Genomic DNA, 23,833 nt, shown 5'->3' with positions numbered 1-23,833 from the left:
ACTTACATCTCCTGGTACAGCTATGCATGAATTTCTATAGAATACATACCGTAATTGAATTGCTGAACTGTTAGTATGTGCATTTTTAACTTTGTGTGATAATGTAAAGTTATCTTTCAAATTTGTTGTGCAGTGTAAGCCTTCTCATTGTTGCAGTGTGCTATATGTAGATGGCCAACTCTACAGGATAAACTAAGGACATATTTCAAAAATACAGTGAAAAAATTAATGTAATTAAGTTATTACAGTAGAAAATATTCACATAATGCAAAAGAAAACAATAAAAGAGAAATAGAGGAACAATAAAGTCATGAGAAATACAGGAAGTAAAAATAAAACAGCAGACATAAATCCAACTATATCAGAAATAACATTAAATATGAGCAGACCAGACAGTCCAATAAAATGGCAGGGGTTATCAGACTGATAAGAAAATAAGTTCCAACTATATGTTGTCCATAGGAGATGAATTTAAGTTTTAAAAATACAAATATGTTGAAAGTAAATGGTAGAAAAAACATTTTATGCAAAGGCAACCATAGAAAGCTGGACTGGCTACACTAATATCAGAGAAAATAACTTTGCTGCAAAAAAGTTACAAAAAGTAAACAGGAACATTTTATAATGTCAAGAGTCTGTCATCTATCAGGAAAGGATAATAGTTATAAACATGTGTGTTGTCATCTGACAACAGAGACCCAAAACGCATGACAGAATGAAGGGGGAAATAGACAATCCAACAATAACAGTTGGAGACTTTGATATACCACCTTCAATAATGGATAGAGCAACTAGCAAAAGATCAACAAAGAAATCAAACACCTAACCAACCCTATACACCCGTAGACCTAACACATCTATAGAACACTGTGCCCAAAAACAGTGGCTCCACATTCTTTGCAAGTGGACATGGCAAATTCCCCAAGACAGACTGTATGTTAGGCCATGAAATGAAACTCAACACGTATAAGAAAACTGAAATCACACAAAGTAATTTCTCTGAAATTAGATACTGTATGTCTCACAATTTCAATCCTAGGCATACATTCGGGAGAAATAAAAACGTTAGGTCTACACAAAGACTTGCACATAAATGTTCACAGCAGCATGACACATAGTATGTCTAAAGTGGAAAAAGTCCAAATATCCATCATCTGAAGAATGAATGTTTTAAGAAGTTTATATATCCATAGAACGGAATATTATTTGGCAAATTTGATTCCTTTTTTAGGAATGGGCCACTGATACATACGACAACACAGATGAACCCCGAGGACATTATGCTAACTGAAAGAAGCCTGTTGCAGAAGACTATATATATTGCATGATTCTCTTGATAAGAAATAGACAAAATAGGCATATCATAGAGACAGAAAATAAGTTAATATTACCAAGGGCTGGGAGAAGGAGGGAATAGGATTGCTTTTTGAGTTGGTAAAGATGTTCTAGAATTAAACAGTGGTGATAGGTGCACAACTCTATAAATATACTAAAAACCATTGAACTGTACGCTTTAAAAGGGTGAATCGTGTGGTAGAGGAAGAGCTGTGGTATATATAGACCTGTTAACAATAGGAATGAAACCAACAGTACCTATAATTTCCTACCTGCCTGCTAAATCACACAAGTCTTTCATTGGTTTTATGACTTTTCTCTCCACTCCCAAAGTTTTATAAAATCGGCAAGAATTTTAGCCTCAGCTTATTATGATGTTTAAAAAATATCTTCTCTGAATGTCACTCTTTACTTTCCTCATGAATTCAACTTCTTTGCATCTCCTGATATGCACTGGTTTCTGCTTTCTTAGACCTCTGCTCCAAGGGCCCTGTGTTCATCACCTCTCTGGAATGTTCCCCCAATTGACTAACTTTTATTTCTTTTCAATAATGCGGGTTTCACCTCCTTAGGAAAGTCCTCCTTGATTCCCTTGTATCCAAGCCTTGTTTTGTGCGCCCTCTTTTCTATTTCACCTGGGTTCCCTTCTATCATAATGTCAATTTGCTTCCTTGCCTCCCCAACCAAGGTCAGGTTACTGAGTGCAGGAATTCTATCTCTTAGTTATAAGCCCCTTGCCCTGTGCCTAGTGGTATTAAACTAGGAAAGGCTGTCTAAACGCCACGACCACCTACGAAGTAACTTTGGCAGTGACAGATTTTATGCCTCACGTCGGATTTGTTGTGTGTGTGTACCGATGGTGGTAAAGATTTCGGCAGCAGTTAAACCACTGGGGCTCACTTTTCTGAACTGCCAGGAAATGTTTTGAGATATTGCCAGGATTTGCCAACACCCTGAATAAGGCATTTGACTGAAGTTTAGCTATATAAATATAGCTATTTATATATATATAATATAAATTATAAAACTATAATCAACAAGTGTGACTAGCATTTTCTAAGTTGGTAACAAGTTCTGATGATCATAACTTTTGTGTGTGTATCATGAAAGGAACCACTTGGTAATTACATATAAGGTTTTCCATGGAATTTCACAGGTTTTAAAAATTTCTTTAACTGATGGTTATTTTACAAAAATTTAAAAATAAAATTTATATATGAAGTTTTAAAATTAAATACCCATTCTTCATTTTGCTATCTGGATAATAAATGTTTTTCTTCAGAGGTGTAAATATGATAGGCTGCTGTCCCAAAGTGGCCAGCTCCTTGGTAAGTATTCTGGAATTCTGTAAAAAAACAAAAAAATTCCTCTTTTTACTTTCCATAGACAAAATTATTCTGAAATTATATCATGATGTATTGAATTTGTTATTTTAGTTAGGATATTATTTGTATTTATAGATTCACCACATTTTCAAGATCAGGTTTTTCTATTATAACATTTCCTCCCCCATTGAACTTTATAAATTAAAAAGAAGTTAGAGTACCATTTCCAACATGCTGAAAATAATATACATAATCAGATTCTTGAATGAATTGAGAATAAGGAGACCTTTAAATAAATTATGTCTTAATTTTTTTTAATGTTTATTCATTTTTGGGAGAGAGTGACAGAGAAAGAGAAGGGAAGGGGTTGAGAGAGGGAGACACAGAATCCTAAGCAGGCTCCAGGCTCTGAGCTGACAACACAGAGCCCGATGTGGGGCCTGAACCCATAAACTGTGAGATCATGACCTGAACTGGAGTCAAGCACTTAACCAACTGAGCCACTCAAGTGTCCCAAATTAAGTCTTAATTTTAATGAAATACATAATGGAGTTTCTAAAACTGATCTGTTAGAATCATTTCTATATGAATCTGACTTCAAAACAACATCTTCTTTCAAGGTAGGTTTCAAATGACATCTGGAGGCATTAACAAAACTTCTCTTAGTATGACAATAGATCTGACATGCTCCCTCTTTTTCTTTTTCTTTTTAATTTTTTAAAACATTTTAAAAATGTTTTTAATTTATTTTTGAGAGATAGAGAGAGACAGTGTGAGCAGGGAAGGATCAGAGAGAAAGGGTGACACAGAATCTGAAGTAGGCTCCAGGCTCTGAGCTAGCTGTCAGGACAGAGCCCGATGAGGGGCTGGAACCCACGAACCACGAGATCAAGACCTGAGCCAAAGCCCGTGGCTTAACTGACTGAGCTGCCCAGGTGTCCCTGCTCCCTCTTTCTCTAGTGAGATTTAAGAGAAGATGAACTGCCTGGAATTTTTCCTAATAGGTATTTTTGGAATAGAGGCAATGGTTTCATTATGGATAATCCCTAAAATAAAATATCAGATAATGAGAGTCAGTCCAAAACTTCCATGACTCCCTTCTGCCCTAATCCTCCAATAATGCTCCAGTTAACTTCCCTGAAATGTCAACCACCAGCAAAGGAGCTGCTGAGATTGCCATGATGATCATCAGAGTGTATTCATTGAGACTATGGTCTTATCTAATAGGATTTAACCTAATTTTCAGAGTGAATGTGGTCAGGTAAGAACCTCTGAGGCATACACATTTACTGATTTTGATAGAGCAATACAGGTTTTCCTGGTAAATAATAAATAATGGATATTTTAAATTTTATTCCAGAAAATTATATTCACTATTCAGACTTTTAAATACAATTGTCTTTCATATAACTGCAAAGGAAGGAATAAATGTAGCATAGAGTAAGATAGGAATAAAATATAGTAAGTGACACATACAAAAAATAATAGAAAAAAGGATAGGTGAAAAAGTTAAGACAAGCAAATAAGCTTAAACACATTTTTTTTCATTAAGAGGATATAACTCATGGTCATTAAAAATTATTTTATAAATATGCTAAAATTAACATATAGAAATTATAAAAATATTTAAAATACTTTATTATATGTCTTAGAATTTACCAATGAAGTCTACTCTTATGTATCCATGTTAACTGGAAGTCTATACAAACATCATTTTTAATGATAGCATGATATTCCATTGAGTGAATTATCAGCATTGATTTAACACTTCCCTATTGAACATTTAGGTAGCTTTACCCATTCAGTATTATAAATACTATTGCCATGGGTATCGTCAGATGTACAGTCTTTTCCACAGTTAGGACTATTTCTTTCGATGAGATTCTGGGAAATGTGATTACTGGGTCATAAACTATGAATACTTTAAATATTCTTGATACATATTATTGAAACAATTTCTAAAAGGACCATGCCAGTTTATTTTACTATTAGGAATCTCTGACAAATTTCACTGTGGTGATGTCAAACTTAGTGTATTGTTTTTAAAATTATTTTTCTAGTTATAACATCAGTATATGGTTTTGCACATTTTGAAACTTAATATGCTTTTTGTTTATCTCATCTGAGTTTTTGGCGGTATTTGATACATTGGACTACTGGACTCATCTCCCCTTGGACACACTCTCTTACGTGGCTCCCATGATGCCAGCTGCTCCTTGCTCCATTGGAGACCCCAGAGCACGGCCCCAGACTCTCTTCCTTCCAGCGCCCTTTTCATAGTACATTCGATTCCGAGGTGATCTCGCTCAGTCACATGACTTCAAGTATCATCCAATTCCCATAAAACCGCTCAAATTGTATGGCCCAGATCCCAAATTTTATATCTAGGTCAATATCAATGTATCTAACTCGATTTTTAACAATGATTTTGTCTTACAAACACGTCAAGCCAATATGTCCGAAACTGCACTGCTACCTTGAAGATCTGCCTCCTAAACCTGTATTTTTAAGTGTTGTTGAACAAATAAGGAAAAAAAATCTCACAACCGAGAAGAGAGTATAGCTCTTTCACAATGCAGCTGTGAGAGGAGCGTTCCTGGTGGAATGAACAAGAGTTACAAAGGCTCTGAGGTGGGAGAGGGATTATTATGGTTGAGGAATTGAAGGAGACATAAAGGCTAGAAAGTAGTAAGAGGGAAAATAGTACAGGAAAATTTTAGCTAAAAGATAGCCAGAGGGTACATCATGCTAAGCATTGCAAGTTTGGAAAATAGTTTGGATTTTACTCTTAGTACAGTGGGCAAATGTTAAAGAAATTTTATAACTATTTTTTTAAATAGTTTGACTCACAAGACCCCCTCCAAAAAAGATACAAAACATAAAGAAGAACCAACCAGAGATGAAGACCTCAATAACTGAAATTAAAAATACACTGAAGGGAATGAGTACCAAAGAAAGCAAAATGGATCGGTAACTTGGGAGACAGAGTAATCACAAACAATCACGTTGAACAGGAGCAAAAAAAAAAAAAAAAAAAGCATTAACAAAGAATGAGAATAAATTAATGGGGCTCAGCAACACCATCAAGTGTAACTATAGGAATCCATGAAGGAGGGGTGCCTGGGTGGCTCAGTCCGACTTCAGCTCGGGTCATGATCCTGCAGTTTGTGGGTTCGAGCCCTGCGTCGGTTTCTGTGCTGACAGCTCAGAGCCTGGAGCCTGCTTCAGATTCTGTGTCTCCCTCTCTCTCTGACCCTCTCCCACTCACTCTCTGTCTCTGTCTTTGTCTCTCTATCTCAAAATAAAATAAAAGACACTAAAAAAAAGGAATCCATGAAGGAGAAGAGAGAAAAGAAGGCAGGAAATTTACTTGAAGAAATAATAGCTGAAAACTTCCTGTATCTGAGGAAGGAAACAGAAATCCAGATCCAGGAGGCACAGAGAGCCCCCAACAAAGTCAACCAAAGGAGGTCTATACCAAGACACACAGTAATTAAGATTACAAAAACTCCTTATGAAGAGAGAATTTTAAAAGCAGCAAGAGAAAACTGTTACATACAATGGACACTCCATAAGGCTATCAGCCGAATATTCAGCAGACACTTTGCAGGCCAGAGGGAGTGACCTTCAGTCAAAGTGCTGAAAGAAAAAAACCCTGTAACTAAGAATATTCTATCCAGAAAGTTTCTCATTCAGAACAGAGGGGAGAGATAAACAATTTCCCAGACAAACAAAAATTAAAGGAGTTCATTACCACTAAACCAGCCTCGCAAAAAAAATGTTAAAGGGTTTTTCTTGAGTGGAAAAGAAAGACAATAAGCAGGATTAAGAAAAGTAGGAAGCGCAAATGAAGTACTATGAACCATGTTTCTAATAATCAGTCAGAGATTTGCAGAATGAAAGGATGTAAAATATGATAATATATACATAATATGTAGGGGGAGAAGAATAAAAATTTAGTGCTTTTAGAATGGGTTCAAACTTAAGTGACAATCAAAATAAGACAGACTGTAATATGCACAAGATATAATATATAAACCTAATGGTAACCACAAATAAAAAAACCAAAGTAATAGATATACAAAATATAAAGAGAAGGAATCCAAGTATATCACTAGAAAAAGCCAGCAAACCATGAGAGAAGAAAGCAACAGGAAAAAGAAACGGAACTCCAAAAACAACCATAAAACAAATAAAATGACAATAAATACATACCTATCAATAATTACTTAGAGGGGCACCATAGTGGCTCTAACTGAGCATCTGGCTCTTGAATTTGGCTCAGACTTGGACTTGACTCATGATCTTGCATTTGTGAGTTCAAGCCCTGCATCAGATTCTGTCCTAAGCCTGCTTGGGATCTGTCTCCCTCTCTCTCTGCCTTGCCTTACCTTGCTCTCTCTCTCTCTCTCTCTCTCTCTCTCAAAATAAATAAAAATAAACTTTAAAAAATTGCATAATAATTACTTTGAACGCAAATGAACTAACTGCTCTAACAGAAAGGCACAGGATGACAAAATGGATATAGAAAGTAAGACTCAACTATATGCTGCCTACCAGAGACTCATACTAGACTTAAAGACACATGCAGATTGAAAGTGAAGGGATGAAAGAACATTCATCATGCAAATGGAAGTGAAAAGAAAGCTTGGGTAGCAATATTTATTTTGGACAAAATAGACTTTAAAACAAAGGCTATAACAAGAGACAAAGAAGGACATGACACAATAATAAAAGAAACAATCCAACAGGAAGGTATAATCATTGAAATAATTTATGCAGCCGACAGGGGAGCACTTAATTACATAAAGCAACTACTAAGAGACATAAAGGAAGAAATTGACATTAACACAATAATAGTAGGGACTTTAACACCCCACTTACATCAATGGATAGATCATTGAGAAAAAAATCAACAAGGAAATGGTGGCTTTGAATGACACATTAAACCAGATGGACCTAACAGATATATTCAGAACATTCTATCTGAAAACAGTAGAAAACACATTATTTTCAAGAACATATGGCACATTCTCTGGAAGAGATCATATGTCAGGCCACAGAATAAGACTCAACAAACTTAAAAAGACTGAAGTCATACAATTCATCTTTTCCAGCCACAGCACTATAAAACTAGAAATCAATAGCAAGAAAATGTCTGGAAAGAACACAAATAAATTGAGGTTAGACAATGTGCTACTAAAAAATGAACAGGTTAACCAAGAAATCAAAGGAGAAATAAAAAAAATACTTGGAGACAAATAAAAATAAAAACACAACAGTTTCAATCCTTTGGGATGCAGGAAAAGCCATTCTGAAAGGGAAGTTTATAGCAACAGAGGCCTACCTCAAGGGGCAAGGAAACACCTCAAATAAACAAGCTAACCTTACATCTAAAGACTAGAATAGAAAGAAAGAACAAAACAAAACCCAAACCAGGACAAGGAAGGAAATAATAAAGATTACAGCAGAAATAAATGAAATAGAAACTTAAACAATAAAACAGATCAATGTTCTTTGAAATGATTGACAAAATTGATAAACTATTAGCAGAACTCATAAAAAAAGAGGGCACAAAGAAACAAAGTCAGACATGAAAGAAGAATAACAGCCAATGCCTCAAAAATATGAAGGATCATAAAAGAATATTATGAAAAATTATATGCTGACAAATTTGACAAACCTAGAAGAAAAGCATAAATTCCTAGAAAGTGTAACCTGCCAAAATGGAATCAGGAAGAAGTAAAAATTTGAACAGACTGATTACCAGCAATGAAATTGAATCAATAATCAAAAAACTCCCAACAAACAGGTCCAGGAACAGATGGCTGCCCAGATGAATTCTAGTGAACATTAAACAAGAGTTAATATGTTTTCTTCTGAAACTACTCAAAAAATATAAAGGAAGGAAAGCTTCCAAATTCATTCTATGAAGATAGAATTACCAGGATACCAAAGCCAGATAAAGACACTATAAGAGGGGCGCCTGGGTGGCTCAGTCAGTTAAGCCTCCGACTTCGGCTCAGGTAAGATCTCACATTCGTGAGTTGAGCCCGGCGTCAGGCTCTGTGCTGACAGCTAGCTCAGAGCCTGGAGCCTGCTTCGGGTTCTGTGTCTCCTTCTCTCTCTGCCCCTCCCCCCCTCATGCTCTGTCTCTCTCTGTATCAAAAATAAATAAAACATTAAAAAAATAAATTAAAAAAAAGACACTATAAGAAAAGTGAATTACAGGCCAATATCTCTGATAAACACAGATGCAAAAATCCTTAAAATTTAGCAAACAGAATCCAATTATACATTTAAAAAAATCACTTACCATGATCAAGTGGGATTCATTCCTGGGATGCAAGAGTGCTTCCATATTCACAAATCAATTGATGTGATACATCACATCAATAAGAAAAAAGATAAAAACTATATGGTCATCTCAATAAATGCAGAAAAATCATTTCACAATGAACAACAGCAACTCATGATAAAAACTCTCACCAAAGTAGATTTAGAGGGAACATATCTCAATATAATAAGGGCGATATAGGAAGAAATCAACAGTTAACATTATACTCAATAGTGAAAAACTGAAAGCTTTTCCCCTAAGACCAGGAACAAGGCAAGGATGTCCTTTCTCACTAGTTTTGTTGAACATAGTCCTGGTGGTCTTAGCCACAGTAATCAGACAAGAAAAAGAAATAAAAGGCATCCAAATGATAAGAAGTACAACTTTCACTATTTGTAGATGACATGATACTATATATAGAAAATCCCTACCAAAATCTACTACACCTGATAAGTGGACTCAAAGTTTCAGGATACAAAATTAATATACAGAAATCAGTTGCATTTCTGTATGCTAATAATAAAGTAGCAAAAAGAGAAACTAAGAAGACAATCCAATTTATGACTGCACCAAAAAGAATAAAATAACCTAGGAATAAACTTAATCAAGGAGGTGAATGATCCATACTCTTGAAACTATAATACACTGATGAAAGAAATTGGAAACGACACAACTAACTGGAAAGACACCCCATGCTCATGGATCGGGAGAACAAATGTTGTTAAACTGTTCACACTACTCAAAGCAAGCTACAGATTTAATGCAGGCTCTATCAAAATACCCACGGCATTTTTCACAGAACGAAAATAAATAATCCTGAAATTTGTATGCATCCACAAAAGAACCCCACAGAGCCAAAGCAATCTGGAGAAAGAAGAACAAAGCTGGAGGTATCACAATTCCAGATTTCAAGTTACATTACAAAGCTGTAGTAATCAAAACACTATGATAGGGAAAAAATTGACATAATGTTGACAGAATAAAATAGAGAATGAGCCCAGAAACAAATCCACAATTATATGGTCAATTAATCGATGACAAAGGAGGCAAGAATATACAACGGGAAAAACAAAGTCTCTTCAACAAATTGCTATATGCAAAAAGAATGAAACTGGACCACTTTCTTATACCACAAATAAAAACAAATTCAAAATGGATTAAGGGCCTAAATGTGAGACCTTGATACTATAAAAATCTTAGAAGAGAATACAGGCAGTGATATCTTTGACATCAGCAATAGCAACTTTTTTCTAGACATGTCTCCTGAGGCAAGGAAAAGAAAAACAAAAATAAACTATTGGGACTACATCAAAACTAAAAACTTCTACAGAATAAAGGAAATAATGAACAAAACAAAACAAAACAAAAAACAACCTTCTGAATGGCAGAAGGTATTTGCAAATGATATATCTGATAAAGGTTTATATTCAAAATATATAAAGAACCTATATAAGTCAATGCCAAAACCCCCCAAATAATCAAGTTAAAGAGTAGGAAGAAAACATGAACAGATATTTCTAAGTAGAAGATAGCCAACAGACATAAGGGAAGATCCTCAACATCACTAATCACCATAGAAATGAAAATCAAAACCACAATGAAGTATCACCTCATATGGGTCAAAATGGCTAAAATCAAAGAAACAAAAAGGGTTGTGCGCGGTTGGTGGGAATGCAAACTAGTGTAGCCACTGTGGAAAACAGTATAGAGTTTCCGCAAAAAATTAAAAATAGAGTTACTATATGACCCAGTAATTCTACTACTGTGTATTTACCCCAAGAAAACAAAAATACCAATGTAAAAAGATATAACCACCTCTATATTTATTACATTATTTACAATAGCCAAGATACGGAAGCAGCCCAAGTGTCCATTGACGGATGGATGCATGTATAAAGAAGATGTAGAATACATATAAATGATGGAATATTATTCCATTGTAAAATGGAGTGAAATCTTGCCTTTTGTGACAACATGAATGGACCTACAGAGTATAATGCTAAGTGAAATAAGTCATTCAGAGAAAGATAAATACCATACGATTTCACTCATATCTGAAATTTGAGAAAACAAATGATCTAAGGAAAAAAAAGACACACAAAAAATCAGATTCTTAACTACAGAGAACAAACTGCTGGTCACCTGAGGGAAGGGAGGGGGGGATGGGTGAAATAGGTGATGGGGATTAAGGAGTACACTTGACATGATGAGCACTAAGTGATGTATAGAATTATTGAACACTATATTGTATACCTATTATTAATATAACACTGAATTAAGAAAACAAATCAAAAAGTATTTTTAAAAGAATAGAAATGCAGAAAGTATGTTGTCAGAATTAAATTAGAAGTTAGTACAGAAAGGTAACTGAAAAATCCCCAAATACTTGGAAATTGATACACTTTTCAATAACACATGAGTCAGAGAAGAAGTCTCAAAAGAAATGTAAAAATTAAAAATATTTGAACTATATGGACATACAATGGCCAATAAAATTCAACAATATATAAAAAGAATTATATACTATGGGCAAATGGGATTTATTTTAGGTATTTTACACTGATTCCAAAAATCAGTGTAATCCACTACAATAGGGCAAAGGATAAAAATCATATGTGCACAGCAAAGGAAATCAACTAATGAAAGAACAACCTACTGAGTGAGAGAAAATATTTACAAATCATATATCTATTAAGAAGCTAATATTCAAAATATATCAAAACTCATACAACTCAATAGCAAAAAAAATGAACAATTCCATTAGAATGCAAGCAGAAAATCTGAATAGACCTTTTTCCAAAGAAGACATACAGATAGCCAACAGATACATGAAAAGATGCCTCACCTTACACCTGTCAGAATGACTAAAATCAAAAGACAAGAAATAACAACTGTTGACAAGGATGTGGTGAAGAAGGAACTCTTGTGCACTGTTGGTGGAAATATAAATTGGTACAGCCACTGTGGAAAACAGTATGAAGGTTTCTCAAAAAATTAAAAATAGAAATACCATATGATGCAGTAATTCCACTGCTGAGTATTCACCCACCCCCAGGAAAACGCTAATCCAAAAGGATCTATTCACCCCTATGTTTATTGCCGCATTATTTATAATAGCCAAGATATGGAAGCAGCCCAAGTGTCCATCGATGGATGGATGGATAAAGAACACATGGTGTATATACAATGGAATATTACTCAACCACAATAAAGAAGGAAATGTCTCCATTTGCAACGACATGGATGGACCTCAAGGGCATTATGCTAAGTGCAATAAGACAGAGAAAGACAAATACTGTATGATATACTTTTATATGGAATCTAAAAAATGCTGAGCTCATAGAAACAGAGTAGAATGGAGATTACAGAGTCTGAGGGGGTGGGCAAAATGAGGACCTGGTGGTACAAACTTCCAGTGATAAGATGAGTAAATTCTAATTCTATATGATGAGTATAGTTAACAACACAGTATTAAATACTTGAAAGTTGCTGAGAGAGTAAACCTTAAGTAATCTTACCACAAAAAAGAAGTGGTTATTATGTGAGGTGATAAAGGTGTTAAAAATACTACTATGGTCATCATTTCACAATATGTATCATACAGTAGTGGACACCTAAACATATACAATGTTACGTATCATTTAAATCTCAATAAAGCTGAACAAAAAGAAAGAAACCAGCACTCATTACAAACAACAAAAGAACCCAAAAACCAATCCAAAATTCATCAACAGTAGAATGGTGAAATATCATACAGGATCAAAAATGAATAAACTGCCCACACAGTATAACATGAATAAATCTCCCCCAAAAGCAATATTTATAATGTATAGAAAACATGATTCAATTGGTATAAAGTAGAAAAATAAACACAAAACAAAAACCCACTACACTGCATTGGTTAGGAATCATGTAGCAAGCTAAAGAAAAAAAAATTTAAAAACCCAGAGCAGTTATTACCACAAAGTTCAGAATAATGGTTACTTTTAGAGGGGACAAAACAATTATATCCATACAAGTGCTTCTAAGGTGGAGGGAGAAATTATATTCATGCAGGGGGCACATATGGGGACCTTCTGTACTTCTGTTAGTGTTTTACTTCTTGATAGTAGTAATATGGCTAATTATTATTATTCATTAAACTGTATCCTACACTTTTATGGAGATTTTCTTTCTGATATAATTCACAGTTAACATGGTAAGAAAAACCCATCAGAATAAAACCTTGAAATTTCTTTTGTTTTAAATTTTTTCTAATGTTTTATTTATTTTTGAGAGAGAGAGAGACAGCATGAGCAGGGGAGGGTCAGACAGAGAGGGAGACACAGAATCCGAAGCAGGCTGCAGGCTCTGAGCTAGCTGTCAGCACACAGACTGACACAGGGCTCGAACCCATGAACCATGAGATCATGACCTGAGCCGAAGCTGGATGCTCAACCGACTGAGCCACCCAGGAGCCCCAGAAACCTTGAAATTTCAAGTATTTTTTTTAACCAAACTGTACGAATAAGTTATCCTGTACCCCACCCTGGACCCGCACCCCACTGCTGGTCTTTTCTTTAGTTTGAGTGTCAGGCACAAAGTAAAGCTTGTAGAGGAAGTTAATGAGAGACAGGGATGGGTTGAAGTTCAGATATGTAATAAAATACAGCAAAGCATTAAAGATAAGGGAATAGTTGGAGTTCAAAGTCAGGGATGGTCCAGGGAGAGATGAAGAGTAAAGGGTGGAGTTAGGATTTGAGCATCTATCAGTCACATTATATATTGGCTGATAAAAACCCAAACAGACAATTTACATTTTGTCAGAGCTGTTTTGCTGATGATGTATCAAAACTGGAGCATTACAATAATGCCCTCAAACGACTCATGTGGAAAAATCCTGCCTTGGCCAAGGCGAACACCTTAGAGGCAGTGACACCTGACTTGAGACCGAAAACACGAGAAGATGAAGAAAGGGAAGGAGTCATGGGACAGCGGGTGTGTGCAGGGTGGCACTAGGGTTCCGCCTCTGGGGCAGGATGGGTGGAGCGCCGGGGCCAAAGAAGAGTGACAGGGACAGAATATCCGGGTCCTTGTGTGTCATTGTCAAGAGTCTTAAGAGTCTGCTGTCGGTGATGGAGAGCCACAGAATGGTTTTACGGAAATGACATGGTCATGAATAAACATGAAATTTTAAAAAGGTAAAGTATTACATATCCATGGACTAAATAATGTTAAAATATACCTATTTTACCTTAAAAGGATTAGAGATTAAGTAACAGTCATACTGAAAGTGTTAATTACTATTGGTTCATTTTATTCCCTCTGAAGTCACTTGCTGAATAAAACGATTAATTAATAGGTTGTCATTCTGGTTTATCAGCCCATCTCTTGTGAATTCTACTACCAACAGGCATGTAACATACTATTCAAAAATCAGATCTTGACTCACTAAGACATAGTCTCATATGAAACTAAAACTTCTCATTTTATGTTTCTCTTCAGAAGGTTTTAATTATAATGGAAGACAGAACTTAAATCTTGAAAGAGATAAATTTGTAACAGATAAAATAAAGGACGTGTAGATCTTCCTTGAATTACGATGGACTATAAGTTGAAAATATCATAAGTGGAAAATGCATCTAATGCTCCTAACCTACCAAACATCATAGCTCAGCCTAGCTTACCTTAAATGTGCTCAAAACACTTACATTAGCCTACAGTTGGGCAAAATCATCTAACACCGGGGCAGTTTTATAATAAGGTGCTAAATATCTCATGTAAATCACTGAATACTGTACTGAAATTTGAAAAACAATTGTCATACAGGTTCAGAATAGTTTAAGTGCACTGGTGGTCTACTCTTGTGGTCACTGCCGGCACCCAGCATCACACGAAGGCATTGTATCACATCAGTGGCAACTAGTCTGGGAAAAGATCCAAGATCCAAGTACAATTTCTATTGAATATATATCACTTTCGCACTATAGTGAAGTAGAAAAACTAAGTCAAACTACAGAAGTTAAAGACCATCTGTCTTTACTCACAATACTGCCCCTTTAGGAAATCCACTACTCTCCAAGTGGTAAAAGATTCAGTAAGGAACTGGACAGATTTTTGAAGGATGATCTCAAGACAGATGTGCAAAGAACATCTTTAAACTACTTTGAAGGTTAGTGTCTTTATGAATAATGTGGTTCATAGAAAGTCGGGAAAATGCTCAATAAGAATTCAGAAGGAAGATTTATAATTGGGGAGATTGAGCACTAGCTCCAAATCGCTACAGTGGCTAAAGGTAATGGATAATTAAATTGTGTTTAGTTAGTTCTGGAATGCTTAAAATTATTCAAAGCCCTTAAAAAGGAACCATAGCATATCATTTTATCTGTGGTAATAGTAATGTTTCCACCTACTGGTGAAGGTTCCTGTGCAATCTGTAGCAACTCATCAGGATCTACATTTTCTGGATCATGTATCCATGTAACAATAATCTGCAAAATAAAAAGTATTTGCATTTCTTTACATTTTGTACTAATCTCATTTTTATTACAATAAAAATGTTTTTATTTATTTAAGCATTTTTGATTATCCATTAAAAAACTCAAAAGTGATATGTGTTGCTTTTAACAGGTGAAACAAACCAAAGACCTATGAAGGAAGAGTTGATTTCCCTCTACACTCCTGAGGTAACCGATGTTAAAACTTTGCACGGATGTTTGTATAGCTCTTTCTCTATAATCACAATTCAACACTTGCTTTTGTCACTTGATCCATCACTTGATCTACATCATTATCATTTCAATAGATGTAAATCTAATTTTTTTCTTTTTTGTTGATTTTTTCCTTGAATAGACAAATTATTCACATACTTTAAAACAAATTATATTCAAAATAAAGGGAAAATTTCTCTCCCACTCTGTACTCCATCACTCAGTTCTCATAAGCCCACTATACACCCAAGTATCTACTATTACTTGTTTATATTTTTGTAACATTTTTGTGTATAACTAAGATGCTATTTTTTTTATATAAATGCAAGTACCCTAAACACACTTTTTCAAACAATATAGTCTTCTTTTAAAGTTGTATCTTAGAGATCTTTACATGTTTTCATTAACTTTTCCACTGAATATTATTCCAAATTATGGAGGAATCACAATTTACCTAACTAGTAACCTAATAAACATTTGTTCTCAATCCTTTCCCATTATAATCAATGCTATAATGAGCAATTTTGTACATATATTTTTTGTACTTTAGAGTATAGCTAAAAGTGCAATTGTTGAGTCATGGAGTATATGCATTTGTAATTTTCACAGATACTGCAATGTATGAGATTTCTTCTTTCCTCATTATGTGTTGTCACACATTTGGAATTTGCCAGACTGGTGGGTGAAAAAAGGTACTTTGATGCAGTTTTAACCTCTATCTCTTTTATTGTAAAAAAGTTTGAGGATCTTTCCATATGTTCCAGGTCCACTTGCATCTCCTGTCCTGGGTATAAACTTAGGAGTGGAAATGCTGTGTTGCAGATATGTAAGATAATGCAGAATGATTTCTCAAAATGGTTGCACCAACTTACACCTCCACCATCTCTTTGAACACTTAGGAATATTAGCTGGTTAGTGTCATCTATGTTGTAAAATGTTTTCATAATTACTTCTTGTCTGACCTATGCTTATCGTGCTTTTGTGAAATAAAAGTTTTTATTTTCACACTTTCAATTATGACTATCTTTAATTTATAGATTCTGGTTTCCAATCTTGGATGAGATTTCCCCTCATTTTATATGGTACAGCTTCAAGTTCTCCTCAGATCTGATTTTACATTAAATTCTTTCTTGTATGTCAATTGGAATTATTTTTTTACACTTTCGGTTTCTTCTAGGAGTAGAACATATTGTACTATATTACTACATATAATTGGTGAAATATTTTTTCAAAAAGAGACCCCTCCCCCAAAAAAGAGAAAAGAAAAGAAAAGAAAACCACCCAGACTTTTAAATACAGGGAACAAACTGGTGGTTGCCAGGGGTTAGTTAGGTGGGGGATGGGTGAAAATAGGTGAACGCCATTAAGAGCACACTTCTCATGATGAGCACTGAGTAATGAATAGAATGGTTGGTTCACTATATTGTACACCTGAAATATAACACCGTATGTTAATTATGCTGGAATTAAAAAATAAAAATTTTGAAAAGAATAATGAATTAAAACACAAATATTTTTTCAGGCAAAAATTGACATTAGATCCAATTCAATACTTTAAAAACTAGATCTTTTAGGGGCACCTGGGTGGCTCAGTGGGTTGAGTGTCTGACTTCAGCTCAGGTCATGATCTCATAGTATATGAGTTTTAGCCTCCTGTCAGGCTCTGGGCTGACAGCTCAGACCCTGGAGCCTGCTTCAGATCCTGTGTCCCCGTCCCCACGCCTCCCCGCCACATGCATGCACTTCTTGCTCTCTCACAACAAATAAACATTTAAAAATATATTAAAAAATAATTCAACAAAATTTGAGAGTGATTCTTGCTACAAGTTCTGTGTCTTTCCTGTTAAATTTACTCATCAGTATTTTACAGTCTTTATGGCTATTATAAATTTGTAATACTGTGTACATTTTTCCTTGTCTTATTACACTACTATGTTCAAGACAATGTTAAATAATAATGATGATATTTATTGACAGATGAGCACATTTGCCCAGTTCCTGATTTTAGTTGAATCAGAAATATTTCATAATTTGTAATAATATTGCTAGTAATTTGAGAAGTCAATGTTTTTTTTATTAAAATCAAGAATCAATGTTTTTTCCCGGGGTGCCTGGGTGGCTCAGTTGGGTAAGCTTCTGACTTCGGCTCAGGTCAGATCTCATGTTCATGGATTCGAGCCCCGCGTCGGGCTCTGTGCTGACAGCTAGCTCAGAGCCTGGAGCCTGCTTCCAGTTCTGTGTCTCCTTCTCTCTCTGCCCCTTCCCCTCTCATGTTCTGTCTCTGTCTGTATCAAAAATAAATAAAACACTAAAAAAAATTAAAAAAAAATAAAATCAAGTGTTTCCCTGGGTTATCTGGGTGTTTATATTTTGACAGATTGCATTAAATCTGTAGATTGCTTGAATAGTATAGACATTTTAACAATATTTGTTCTTCCAATCCATGAGCCTGGAATTTTCTTTCCATTTCTTTGTGCTATCTTCAATTCCTTTCATCAGTGTTTTATATTCTTCTGAGTACAGATCTTTCACCTCTTTGGTTAGATTTATTCCTATATATCTTATTATTTTTGGTGCAATTGCAAATGGGATTGTTTTCTTAATTTCTTTTAATGCCGCTATAAAAATGCAACAGATTCCTATACATTGATTTTGTATCCTATGATTTTACTGAATTCGTTTATCAGTTCTAGCTTTTTTGGTGGAGTCTTTCAAGTTTTTTATATATAGTGTCATATCATCTGCTGAGGCTAGGACTTCGAGCACCATGTTGTATACAAGTGGTGAGAGTGGACATCCTTGTCTCGCTCCTGATCTTAGGGGAGAAGCTCTCAGTGTAACCCCAATCAGGATGAGGTCAGCAGTGGGGTTTTCATAAATGACCTTTATTATGTTGAGATATGTTCCTAAACCTACTTTGTTGAGGGCTTTTAAAAATATTTTTTACTTTAGAGAGAGAGAGAGAGAGAGTCAGAGAGTGTGAGAATCTCAAGCAGACTCCATGCTTAGCACAGAGTCTGATGCGGAGCTCCATCCCACAACTCTAGGGTCATGACCTGAACCAAAATCAAGAGTTGGATGCTCAGGGTGCCTGGGTGGCTCGGTAGGTTAAGCATCCAACTTGGGTTTATGGTTGGTGGGTTCGAGCCCCACATCCGGCTCTGTGCTGGCAGCTTGCTCAGAGCCTGGAGCCTGCTTCAGATTCTGTGTCTCCTTCTCTCTCTGACCTTCCCCACTCATGCTCTGTCTCACTCTATCCCTCAAAAAATAAATAAATGTAAAAAAAAAAAAGTTGGATACGCCACCACCTGAGCCACCCAGGTGCCCCTTGTTGAGGATTTTTATTAAGAATGGATGTTAGGGGCTCCTGGGTGGCTCGGTTGGTTAAGCGTCCAGCTTCAGCTCAGGTGATGATCTCACAGTTCATGGGTTCAAGCCCTGCATCGGGCTCTGTGCTGACAGCTCAGAGCCTGGAGCCTGCTTGGGATTCTGTGTCTCCCTCTCTCTCTGACTCTCCCCTGCTTGTGCTATCTCTCTCTGTCTCTCAAAAATAAATAAAAAACATTAAAAAAATTAAAAAAAGAATGGATGTTATACTTTGTCAAATGCTTTTTCCACATCTATTGAAATTATGTTTCTTATTATTTCTTATTGATGTGATGTATCACACTGATTCATTTGCAAATATTGAACACTTGTAACCCAGAAATAAACCACACTTGATTGTAGTGAATATTTTTATTTTTTAATTTTTATATTTATTTATTTATTTACTATTTATTTTTGAGAGACAGTGAGAGGCAAGGTGTGAGCAGGGGAGGGGCAGAGAGAGAGAGAGAGAGAGAGAGAGAGAGAGAGAGAGAGAGGGAGAGAGAGAATTCGAAGCATGCTCCAGGCTGAGCTGTCAGCACAGAGCCTGACATGGGGCTCAAACTCATGAATGTGAGATTATGACCCAAGCCAAAGTCAGATGCTTAATCGACTGAGCCACCCAGGTGCTCCTTAGTGAATAAATTTTTAAAAAATGTATTGTCAGATTTGGTTTGCTAATATTTTGTGAAGGGTTTTTGCATGTAGTTCTCTTTTATTTGTAGTGTCTTTGTCTGGTTTTGGTATCAGGGTAATGCTGGCCTCATGAATTTTCAATTTTTCCTTCCTTTTTACTTTTAGGAATAATTTGAGAAGAGTGGCCATTTAAATGTTTGGTAGAATTCACTTGTGAAACTGTCTGGTCCTGGACTTTTGTTTTTGGAGAATTTTTGATTTCTGATTCAATTTATTTGCTGGTTATCAGTCTCCTCAAATGTTCTATTTCTTCCTGCTTCAGTTTTGGTAGTTTATATGTTTCTAGGAATTTATACGTTTCTTCTAGGTTTTAAAATTTGCTGGCATACCATTTTTCAGAACATTTTCTTATAATTTTTGCATTTCTGTGGTGTTAGTGGTTATTTCTCCCCCCTTATTTGTGATTTTGTTCATTTGAATCCTTTCTCTGTTTTTCTTGATAAGTCTGGCTAGAGGTTTATCAATTTTATTAACTTTTTCAAAGAACCTGGTGTCATTAATCTGTTCTATTATTTGTTTGTTTCTTAGTTTTTATAACATTTATTTCTGCTCTAACTTTTATTATTTCTTTCCTTCTGCTGGCTTTACGTTTTGTTTGTTGCTGTATAGTTAGATTGTTTACTTGACATTTTCTTGCTTCTGGAAGTAGGCCTGTATTGCTATAATCTTCCCTCTTAGAACCACTTTTGCTGCCTCCCAGAGGTTTTACAGATTATTTTTAATTTTCATTTCCATGTATTTTTAAATTGCTTCTTTAGTTTCCTGTTTAGTAGCGTGTTATCTTACTTCCATGTATTTGTGGGCTTTCTGGATTTTTCCTTGTGATTGACTTCTAGTTTCATAGAGTTGTCATCAGAAAAGATGCATGTTCTGACTTTGATCTTCTTAAATTTGTTGGTTTGTTTTGTGACCCAGTATGTGATCTACTCTGGAGAATGTTCTGTTTGCACTTGAAAACAGTATTCTGCTGTTTTAGGGTGAAATGTTCCCAATGTATCTGTTAAGTCCATCTGGCTTAATGTGCCATTCAAAGCCATTGTTTCCTAGTTGATTCTCTGTTTACATCATCTGCCCACTGATGTCAGTGAGTTGTTAAAGTCCCTTACTATTAATGTGTTATTATCAATTAGTTCCTTTTTGTTATTAACTGTTTTATGTATTTGAGTGCTTCTGTGTTGTGTGCAGGCATACTTACAAGTATTGCATTTTCTTGTTGGATTGTCCTATTTTTATAGAGTGTCCTTCTTGGTCTCTGGCTCAGTCTTTTTTAAAAAATCTTTTGTCTAAAAATAAGACCTAAATGAGGTAACATGTACATAAGCTGAATGTAAGCAGCTATACCAATAAATACTTCACATTTGTCTTAGCAAAAAAAAAAATCTTTTGTCCAATATAAGTATTGATACTTATATTTAGGTCTGAAATGATTCTTTTGTTGGCTTTTTAAGACATTCTGTCACCCTTCATCTTTGATTGGAACATTTAGTCCATTTACATTCAAAATGATTATTTTTTCATTTACTGTTTTTATTTATTTTAGAGAGAGAGAGAGAGACAGCATGAGCAGGGGAAGATCAGAGAGAGAGGGAGACACAGAATCCGAAGCAGGCTCCAGGCTCTGAGCTAGCTGTCAGCACAGAGTCCGATGCAGGGCTTGAATCCATGAACTGTGAGATCATGACCTGAGCCAAAGCCGGACGCTTAACCGACTGAGCCACCCAGGCGCCCTTCAAAGTAATTATTGATATTTATTTATTATCATCTTATTATCTGTTTTGTGATTGTTTCTAAAGATTTTCTCTGATCCCTTCCTGTCTCCCTTTTTCATGGTTTGCTGATTTTCGTTAGTGATATGTTTGGGTTTCTTTCTTTTTATTCTTTGCATATTTATTAGTGGTTTTTGATTTGTGGTAACCATTAGGTGTGTAATAACCTCTTCTGCATATAGCAGTCTATATTAAGTCTATGGTTGTTAAAGTTTGATCACATTCTTTACTCCTCTCCTGTTCACATTTTAGGTATATGTTGTTATATTTCACATTCTTTTATTTTGTGATTCCTTGACTGTTTTGTTTTTTGTTTTTGTTTTTTTTAACAGAAATATGATTACTGATTTGTGTTTCCTACCTTTATACTGTCACTTTTGGTTTTTCCATTCAAGGTGTCCCCTTTATATTTCTTGCAGGGCTGATTTAGTGGTCATGCCCTCCTTTAATTTTTGTCTAAGAAGCTCTTTTATCTCTCCTTCTATCCTGAATGTTAGCCTTGCTGGATAGAGTATTCTCAGTTGCAGATTTTTCCCACTCAGCACTTTGAACATATCATACCTCTCCCTTCTGGCTGGAAATGTTTCTGCTGAAAACTCTTCTGCTAGCCTTATAGGTTTTCCCTGGTTATTTAGGCTTCTTTTGTCTTGTTGCTTTAACATCTTTTTCTCTATATCATTATATTTTGCTAACTTAATTATAATATGTCTTGGTGTGGGTCTGTTTTTGTTGATTTTGATGGGGGTTCTCTGTGTCTCCTGGATGTTGATGTCTGTTTCCTTCCCCAAATTAGGTAAGTTTTCAGCTCTTATTTCTTTGAATAAATTTTCTGACCCCTTTCTCTCTCTCTACTTGTTGTGGGACTTCTATACTACAGATTTTATTACATTTAATGGAATCACTGAGTTCCCTAACTCTATTTTGTTTTGCATAATTCTTTTTTTCCCCTCTATGTTCAGCATGATTACTTTCCATTACTCTGTCTTTGGGTTTTTAATTTGTTCCTCTCCTTCTAGTCTGTTGTTCATTTCCTGAGGTATATTTCTCATTTTGTTTATTTTGTCCTTTACTTCTGCTGTGTTGTTCCCCATCTCTATGTAAAAGTTTCACTCATGTCTTCTACTCTTTTTGAGTCCAGTGTGTATCCTTATGATTAGTGCTTTAAGTTCTTTATCAGGCATGTTACTTCTATCTGTTTCACTTAGATCTCTGGCATGGTCTTGTCCTGTTCTTTCCTTTGGGATAAATTCTTCTGCCTTCTCATTTTGTCTACGTCTCTGTACCTATTTCTGTGTTAGGAAAGTCAGCTATGTCTCCTATTCTTGAGGGTAATGGTCTTATGAAGGAGAGGTCCTTTAGCGCCCTGCCATGTATTGTCATCTGTTCCCAAGGGCCTGTGGGCTTCTGTTCCCAATGTGTACTACAAGTGCTCGGGCACTTTGTCCTGGTTGCTTTATCCTTCAGGCCGGACGTCTGCAGTCTCTACCTGTTATAGGCTCTGCTGGTCTCTGGCCTGAATGTGGCATGTTTTAACTCGGTGTGTTTTGGTCTGTTTGTGAAATGAGATCTGAGGCATTGCAAAATTCCCAGGATGAGTAACGTGGTGCAAGCAGGGGTTTGGGCTGGTCTTTGGGGGAGGGGTCTGCTGCACTGGGACTGAGGTAAGCACAGCTCAGACGGGAAGTTCTACGGGAGCGTGGGGGAGCAGGGCTTGGCGTAGACAAGATAGGCAGTGAGTGTTGGTGCCGCACTGGTTCCCACAGGTAGGTTCTGTGCTTATGCTGAGGGCCAGGGGAAGGAAACAACACTGGCCAATTCCTTTGTTCCCTGAGGTCTCTCTCTGTGAATGCTACCTCTCTGGGACTCACTGTGAGATGATTGAATGAACTGCCCACTGTGTGCCACAGGTGCTGCTTTGACTGCTCCTTCCAGGACACTGTGTGTCTGTGGGGTGTTTGCTTCCCTTCTCTGTGAGAGCAGTGCAGGACCATCCAGACTCTATCCCAGCCAAGCCCACTGACCTTTAAGCCCCACTCATTGCAAGAACTCATGAAATTCGGCCCCTCTTACTTTCCAAGCCAACTGCTACAAGGATTCATTTTCCTGCGTGCTCCTCTGTGTGCCAGTCTGTCTCTTGTCCTTCTCTATGACCACGGCTCCCTCCTTACCACCGTGGCCACCATCTGTCTCTCTCCCAAAGTGCATCTCCGCACTTCCTACCTTCTTTGATGTGGCTTCTTCTCTACCGTTAGTTGTGGAGGTTATTCTGCTAGTATTCAGATCAATGTCTGGTGTATTTAGGATGATTTGATAGCT

At 36.0% G+C, this 23,833-nt stretch overlaps 1 protein-coding gene across 1 annotated transcript in view; it reads right to left on the bottom strand.

The window, feature by feature from the left end:
- The window catches only part of CATSPERE (catsper channel auxiliary subunit epsilon), a 136,136-nt gene that overhangs the window by 66,553 nt on the left and 45,750 nt on the right, over positions 1–23,833 (bottom strand). Inside the window, exons 9-10 of the mRNA XM_029933340.1 lie at positions 15,390–15,467; positions 2,574–2,680 (exon numbers count right to left, since the gene is read on the bottom strand). Of these exons, the coding sequence (XP_029789200.1) occupies positions 2,574–2,680; positions 15,390–15,467 (185 nt within the window). The remainder of the gene's footprint in view (positions 1–2,573; positions 2,681–15,389; positions 15,468–23,833) is intronic.

The sequence above is a fragment of the Suricata suricatta genome, chromosome 3 (assembly GCF_006229205.1).
Source record: "Suricata suricatta isolate VVHF042 chromosome 3, meerkat_22Aug2017_6uvM2_HiC, whole genome shotgun sequence".
Classification (NCBI taxonomy): domain Eukaryota; kingdom Metazoa; phylum Chordata; class Mammalia; order Carnivora; family Herpestidae; genus Suricata; species Suricata suricatta.
The sequence above is the reverse complement of the archived record's forward strand: the minus strand, read 5'-3'. Positions and strand labels throughout refer to the sequence as shown.